Here is an 8017-nt window from a genome sequence, read left to right as displayed (position 1 = left end):
TATAATATTTGTGTCTTTGTCAGCAAGACACTTCAATTAAAAAAAATGTTGTAAAGTTACTTTGTAGGGAGGTTCTCAAAGATGTTAAGTTAGAAGGTAGATTGAAAGAGATAGTCATGTAAACCGTGTTAGTATTTATTTTTGAAATATTGCATTTTTTTGCAAAATAAAAGGAAAAAGAAAAAAACGTTAGTCTAATTAAGTGTTAATAAGGCGAAAAAAAAAAAGTGAAAATCTAAGTTAAAATTTTATTTTTGTACAAAAAAAGGAAAAAAGAAAAAATAAGAAGATTAGTTTAAATAGGTATTATGGTAAAGGGGGGAAAGGGTAGAAATACAGGGGGTCTTTGTCATGTTAAAACTTTTGTAATAATAGATTGTTTTCAAGAGGATACGTATAGGAAATAAAAAAATAATTAAGATTATTTTTATTTATTTATAAACTAGTGGAGAAACAACCGTTTAATATGCTACAAACAAGAAAGAAGTAAATTGAAAAGAAAAGAAATTTATTAATAAACAATTATATGACATGGCACCAAAATTGTTTTCTAAAACTCATTATAAACTATCAAATTTCTTTTAAAAAAAATGTTACAAAAACCAATTAAAAAACATGATCTTTCTTATTGTGATAGTCAAGAGACCCGTGCAATGCACAATTTCAAATCCAGTTATGTTATAACTTCGCTCTCTGAATCTAAAGTCTTAACCCACTACATGGGACTAGCACCAATCTACATAGTACTTTCACATATGGCAACACCCAACCAATGATCAAATACATGCAAATATAGAATTAATTATCTCAAAATGCACCAACATTAACGTTTTATTAACAGCATATGAACTAAATCCAGCAGGAACACATGGTGTGATGAGTTGAATTAGGCCAAGGCAAACGTTTGTGTCAAAAAAGTGAATCTAGCAACAAGGCTTGTGTGAACTTCAGTGCTGCAGACTCAGGCAAGCATATGCACACAATCATGGAACCACCACCACCATAATCAGCCTCCCCTTCAGGCAGAAACACACAAACTTGAGGTGTTGGTGTTAAATCTATAGGACCAGCATAGAGTGGCCTACCCCACCCAAAATCAGCACACTTGTATATGGAGAACCTAGTCCATTGAGTTATTGTTAGTTTTCCACCAAACTCAAGTTGCCTTGGCCTATCCACTTCAACAAAATCCACAGTGGACCTCAAATACTCCTCTGAGACACTCTGCCTTGCCTCACGAACCAAACGTGTGGTCTCTGGGAGCTTCCCATGCACAAGCTCAGAGACACTGCTTTTTGTGCATGCAACACACACCACATTGCCATAGAACCCTTCTCTCAGTGGAGGGTTCCTAAGCTTCTGTCTAGCATTGACTGAAAACGTTAGCCTGAGTTGGTAATCTAGTGGCCTCACATCAAGGGCCTTCACCCATGATCTCCAAATGTGTGCTGCCATTGCATCAAAAGTGGTGCAGCCTGCAGCATCATACGGCTGAGCGAGGGCCTTCACGCGGTTCTGGAACTCGCGCTTGATCCTGTAACACTTCTGAACAGGCTTGGTCTGCCACAGTGTCATGGTGAGGTTGGAGCCCTCTTCAATTCTCATGAACTCCATGTGGGGGAATTTCACCACAGGTGGATCACGTGGCCTGAAAATTTCCCTGTCCCAGCATGGCTCAGGGTCTGTGACCAGAGACCCTTTTCTTGCAGTTGCAGCCCATGCTCCTAGGAACTGCATAGCTCCTAGGCCATCACAGATGCAATGGCAAAGCCTCAAACCGAGGCTGAATCCACCACAGCTGAAAAGGGTAACCTGAGCAATCACCAGTGGCATTTCAAGGACTTTGTACTGTTCCTCATTGGGGAACTTGAAGATCAAAGGCTCCCAAGCAGGGTTTGGAGCTGTGAGGTCTCCTAATTCGGCCAAGGCAATATCTGATTTTGCCTCAACAATGAGTGCTCCTTGTTCTGGTCCAAAGAACACTTCTAGCTTACCATTCTTGGTCTCTCTGAGCCTCCCTGATAGAGGGTAATAAGGCACTAAAACATCAGCGAGAGCACATTGTAGTATTTCTGTGACAGCTTTTTGGGAGCAAGAGAAAGAGGAAGAGGAACTCGTGTTGTTGTTGTCTGATTGGTAGAAGTAGACAGTAGGTGTGAAAACACGAGCTCCAATCATGTCATCGAGGTTGGAAAGGTATAAGCTGTCACCTGGTTTAACAGGAATAGGCCTTGATGGCATGACAGAGAACATTTTATCAATGGTTACAGGAATGGTCAAGTGATGGAGATGGAGCTCTTGAACCCATGGAGGAGCCATGAGAAGGTGCTGAGGTCATGTGAAAATGGCTGCATTAATTTGTAGAGATAAAATTTGTGAAAGCATGCAAAGATAGATGGGTGGGGTAGCTCCACTGGTAAAGGAAAAGAAAGATGTAAAGAGACTTGAACTAAATAAGGCGGGGTTCATGAAGATTTACAGGTTTGGTGTTGGTGACACAAAAATGATATTTTATTTCCCTCACCAATTTACCATCTTTGTATGACTTACTTAATCCTTTATAATATTAAAGTCATTATGCATGAGCTTAGTTACCTCCATGGATTAAATATATATAAGCATTTCTTAATACATAAAATAAATGAGATACAAATATCTTTGTTAAGCATGTGGTTACAAGTTTGATATCATATTTAATGTGAATGAAAAAAAATTATTCAAAAAAGTCAATTTCTTAAATAGATCTCATACATGAAAAAATTTGTCTTTAGCTATTTTCAATAGATACACTTGGGAAATCAAACATTAAAAAAAAAAAAATCAGTGTTAAATACATTTAAAACTAGATGTAATACACATGACTTTAAGTATAAAAATATAATTTGATATAAAAAAATATAGAGAAATAAAGTTTTTGACAGTTTATAATAATTATAAACAATTCATTGTATATAACATTTTCAAATATAATTTTAATAATTTTTCCTCAAGGTACCATAGCTAGCATACTCTTACAGGATAAGAATAATAGATTTTTCTACCAAGAATACACAGAAAATAAATATTAGATTAAAATGAAAATAGAAAGAAAAAAAATGATACTTTTACCTTTTGCTTGATATTATCAAAAGAGCCCAATCTATTATTTGCCAACCATCAGAAATGATAATAGTATTAATTTTAGTTAATGACCCTAAACAAATTAAACTTAAAATAGATTTGATTCATTGTTTCAATATCATTAAATACTGATTTAATATAATTGACTCCATATTTCATTTTTTTTTTAAATATAGAGTTTTTTATCTTATATATATATTAACTAATATCACTATTTAACAAAATGTGTTTTTCATCAAAGAACAAATTTTTATAAAATTTTCAAATTATTTTCTCTATCGTATTTCTTTTTGAAGTTTCCGTGATCAAAATTTCATAATTTTAAGATAGAGTGGGGACTTGGTAATAAAAATTATATGAAAAGTTTTTATTTATAGGACCCATTTAAATATTCACCCAAATTGGTTTTCAGCAGCTCTGCTGAAATTTCATACAACAGAGGATTATGTAATTAGAAGAGTATTTAATGACACATTCGCTTGTCATCATGATTCCAAGACCACATGACATTGATAAGGACCATATCCCAGAATTAACTCGTGGTTGCCCGCATCTAACCTAAACCTTTTACAAAAATGAGATGCACAAACATGTGTAAACTCAGATGGCAGAATCTAACTCGAGTCTTGAAATCAGGCTTCGTACTCTGAAAATAGAGCCTGATTTGAAGAACGAATCAAAGATATTTGGCATTAGAAAGTGACCAAAGCAGATGACAAACATATAATCCTGTTCCCTCAGTAAAATTAGAAAAAATCTGGCTCAAACTCAACTTATCTTAAGCAGCTATGGATGTTTATTTTGCATTAGCAAATGAACAAAAAAGCATAAACTCATATGTTGATAATAAAAGACATTAAAGACAAAATGTTTTACATTAGAGAAGAAACAAATACTGTCAGCCTGTTTACCGTACTGGCTGCTGATTGTAGTGTGCCTTCTCCTTTTTCTTGGCTGCAGCAAGCTTTGCACTCCTTGCTGCAGCTTCACTAGCAGCTGCTCGTGCAGCAGCATCCATCTCCTTACTTGACTTTTTCTTCTTCATTGAAGTAACTTTCTTAAGCCGCTCTTTAACATCAATGGAAGACACATCCTCTGCCTTCTCTATGCCAGCAGTTTCAGAAGTCTTGCTTCCAACATCCATGCCATCAGACTGGTCTTGTGATTCTTTCTGCTCCTTTGAAGATTTATCCTTCTTTTTCTTCTTTCTTGCACTTTTGCTTTCCACAGAAACATTCTCCTTTATCACTGCACCATTTTGATCATTTTCTTTCTTCTCCACACCTGCATTTCAAAAGGTTAGATAAATATAAATCTCTAGTATAAGATCTCCTAAACAAAAAAAATAATTGGTCATTTTAGGAGGACCATGTTAATTCTTCTTGCATAGTTGCATATTCTGTACAGGGTGAATGTATACATGTGTTAGCTCAAGCTTTCCTGGCTAAATACAATAGTTTAACCCAAATTAATTGGTGATAGCAATCTATTATCAGAAATGATTGAGTCCAGAATTAAGGATACAGTAATAGGAACATCAATAATACAGGATGTATTTAAAAGGATATATAGATGGAACAAACATTTTAAATTCCCACACATAGCATGAAAGTTAATGACAACTGCAAACACGTGCACTTATACAACTATGAAGGAAATATGAAGTATAATTCTTAAGTCTTAACCAGTTAGGACTTGAATCAGGAAAGCTTTATATGGAACCCATAAGAAAATTTCATTTAACTCCATATTTCATTAGAAGAACTAAATAATAAAAATTGATTTAAAAATGTCTAAAATATTATATTACCATGGGAATCATCATGGCCACTGGGTTCTCCTTGAGTATACCCTAGCTCAGCCAAAACAGCTTCAAGCTCTTCAAGCCCTTTCTTCTTCAATTCCTTTTTAGAAAGTTGTCTTTCAGTGTCTTTCGTAGCCAATGAGGGTTGAGCAGGCTTATCAAGAACAGGTTTAACATCTTCCGGAATCTCCAAGTCGTTTTCATGGTCATCCTCAACGTCATCTTCCTCATCATCAAAACCTTCTTCGTCGCTCTCACTTTCCTGTTATTTACCAAGTCAGTCAGCTTGTTAGTGTCAAACTCACTTGATGATTTCGTTAAATGACAATGACCCCCACAATAAGTCACATGCATACTGATGGAGGTTTAGGATAGAAGTTTAGTTTGGATAAAAAAGAAGAGAACAACACTTAAACTTTTGATCTATTAAAAGCATGAAACTATAACCTCATCATCTAAATGTCAGATGATTTTATTCAGAGAAAGAAGTCAAATTATCATTATTTCTGAAAGCCATTTAAAAGCCCATGAAAAGAACTTCTGTGGCAAGCATGCACTAACTTCATATTTAAGTTTGATTCATACAACTAATATATAATATTTAGCATAACTGTAAATTGAACTTTTTATGCCAGGTGCCTCCATTTTGCTTCTTGTTTGATATATTCCTCTGAATACTACTTTTTCTGTTCTTTTGATCTTTTCCTCATAGTTAAAGGAAAAAGAAAATGGCGGCAGAAAAGGTCATTTATGTAGAAATGAAGCACACAGACAAAATTGAATTTTCAAATTTCCTAAGATAATTTAGATTTCCCCATATATATAGGAAAATTACTCTACAAACTGGCATGGCCATACTGTGGTTACCCCAAGCAAAAGCAAGACAACAACATTGACCATAAACCGACTTAATCATTGGTAACAAGGAAGTTAACCACCCTCGTGACACAACACATCCTATAACAAACTTGTCACGCAGATAACAACCCTCTCTCTCCAACGGTTCCCACATCACCCTATAAGCATCACCAAATGTCATAAGGTATATTCACATCCCTTTCACCCTATCATTACTTTACTAAGCCACAAATTGACTTGAGTGTCAGAGTGTTTACACGTGAACGCCACCCTTCTCCTCCAACCGTGGCACACTACACCGTCAACCTGGCGGACCGCTTCATCACCATTCAAACACTAACCTATCTTGACAAATATTAACAACATGTATGCTATTGCTACCAATTATGGCGAGGTACATGCAGGACACAATCCCATCGTAAATGGACTAATACCCAAGTTATTCTAAGAATATATAATGGCCATTTCAGGTCCAAAACAATGCCACGGTTATTGCTAATGCTTAAAAATGCACGAGTAAGACCATTAAGGGCATGTTTGGATGCTCATCAGAATCCACATCTAAGCCAGAATCACATCAATTAATGAAAAAACTACTCCTTGTTGCTTCTTGCTCCTGTTGGATATGCAAAAAGAGTGCTGATCCACTTATTTTATTCGATTATAAACACACTAAATGAATAACATAAATTGGACACAGTATAGTTATATTCTAATAAACAATCAAAGAAAAATTTATATAGAGCCTGTTTGGGCTTCACTACTAAAAAAAAAAAAAAAAAAACTCTTTATTTTCATTAGATAAACTCTGAAAGCACTAATACTATAAGATAAGATTTGATGAGAGTTGTGACCTCTGCGGCGGCTTCACTTTCATTGGCTTTCTCCGGATTCAGCCACGCGGATTCAAGAGGAGCAGTGGTGGCGTAGTAATCGTCGTCGTCTTCGTCATCAACATCGGCCCAGGACTTGGCCGTGAGGGGAGTGGGGGCCCAAAAAACGTCCTTCTTCTCGGGCTCTTGAGATCCTCTGGGCTTGGAAGAGGCTTCGTCCTTGCTCTTGCTCTTCTTCTTCTTCAAGCTTCCCAGCGCTGCGAAAATGTTGCTGTTGTTCCCCGCCATCTCCCTTGTACTGTTTCCTCGCCTTTCCGTCACCGGTTGCAGAGTTCGGATTCAGGGGCAAAATTGGAAAGTTCAAATTGAGAAGCGAGATTTTAGGGTTTGCAGAGGACGCCGAGAAGACGATGAAGTGGACTTGAGCTGAAATGAAGCATTTGCAGTCGGCAGCATCTTATCATATATCTTGTGTTTCAATCTATTTATATTTATATTATGCTATATATATTAAAAATAAAAATAATAAAATAACATAATAAAAGCTACTCTCTTTTTACAACAATTAAATGCTCCTGCAATGAACATTTTATTTTAGTTAATTGAATAAAAAGATATTTAATTTATTATATAAATAAAAATTGATAATAATAAGAAATTTAACATACAATAATATTAAGAATAAATAAAAAATAAATATACACTAACTTGTTATAAATTATTGAAATTTTTTTATAAATAATATTAGAACACATATTTAAATCTTTATTTTTTTAATTAATAACTAAAACTTTTAACAATTTTCTCTCTCTATGAGATGATTTGTTTCTCTCTCTTTCTCTCCGTGAGACATTCATCCTTATATTCTTGACCTAATTCCTTTTACCTTCACGTGAACCATACAAGACAATGATGTCATAGAATCATCTTCGTTTCAAGATCTGCATATTCCAGAGGAAGATGATGTTGACCTTGTTCTCCTGGAAGAACTAAACCAGTCCATTGTTGAAGACTTCTCCCTATGCCTCGTTGGTAGGTTCCTTACAAATTGGATCATCAGAGTGGCTATTATGAAATAGCACATGGTTGAAGTGTGGCATCCTCGTCGTGGAGTGTCAATCAAAGAAATTGGTTAAAGCCTTTTCTTGTTCCGGTTTTTCCATCCACTTGATGTGCAACGCATTCTCAAATGAAGGTTGTGGTCCTTTGACAAGCACCTCCTCATTCTTGGTATTATCCAAACTGGAGAATTACCTAATCAAGTCCCCTTCTTCACAATTCCTTTTTGGATTCAGTTGCATAACCTATCGCATGGATATATGCCGCTTCTCGTGGGAAAAACATTGGGTGACCATATTGGATTTTTTTAGAGTATGACGAGAAAAACCCATCAAATTTCTGA

At 35.5% G+C, this 8017-nt stretch overlaps 2 protein-coding genes across 2 annotated transcripts; both read right to left on the bottom strand.

The window, feature by feature from the left end:
* Positions 1-606: 606 nt before the first annotated feature.
* Positions 607-2712, bottom strand: LOC109818223 (HXXXD-type acyl-transferase family protein). The gene has a single exon (XM_020383654.3). It carries the CDS (start codon positions 2317-2319, stop codon positions 910-912), a length of 1410 nt encoding a protein of 469 aa, XP_020239243.1. The 5' UTR covers positions 2320-2712; the 3' UTR covers positions 607-909.
* A 1121-nt stretch (positions 2713-3833) lies between these two features.
* Positions 3834-7086, bottom strand: LOC109818213 (uncharacterized). Its single transcript, XM_020383641.3, has 3 exons — positions 6637-7086; positions 4931-5186; positions 3834-4404 (listed from the first exon to the last, which is right to left on the bottom strand). Exons 1-3 carry the CDS (start codon positions 6901-6903, stop codon positions 4028-4030), a joined length of 900 nt encoding a protein of 299 aa, XP_020239230.1. The 5' UTR covers positions 6904-7086; the 3' UTR covers positions 3834-4027.
* Between the last annotated feature and the right edge of the window lie 931 nt (positions 7087-8017).

Source organism: Cajanus cajan, chromosome 6 (genome assembly GCF_000230855.2).
Source record: "Cajanus cajan strain Asha chromosome 6, NIPB_CcT2T_4, whole genome shotgun sequence".
In the NCBI taxonomy this organism is placed as follows: Eukaryota; Viridiplantae; Streptophyta; class Magnoliopsida; order Fabales; family Fabaceae; genus Cajanus; species Cajanus cajan.
The sequence above is the reverse complement of the archived record's forward strand: the minus strand, read 5'-3'. Positions and strand labels throughout refer to the sequence as shown.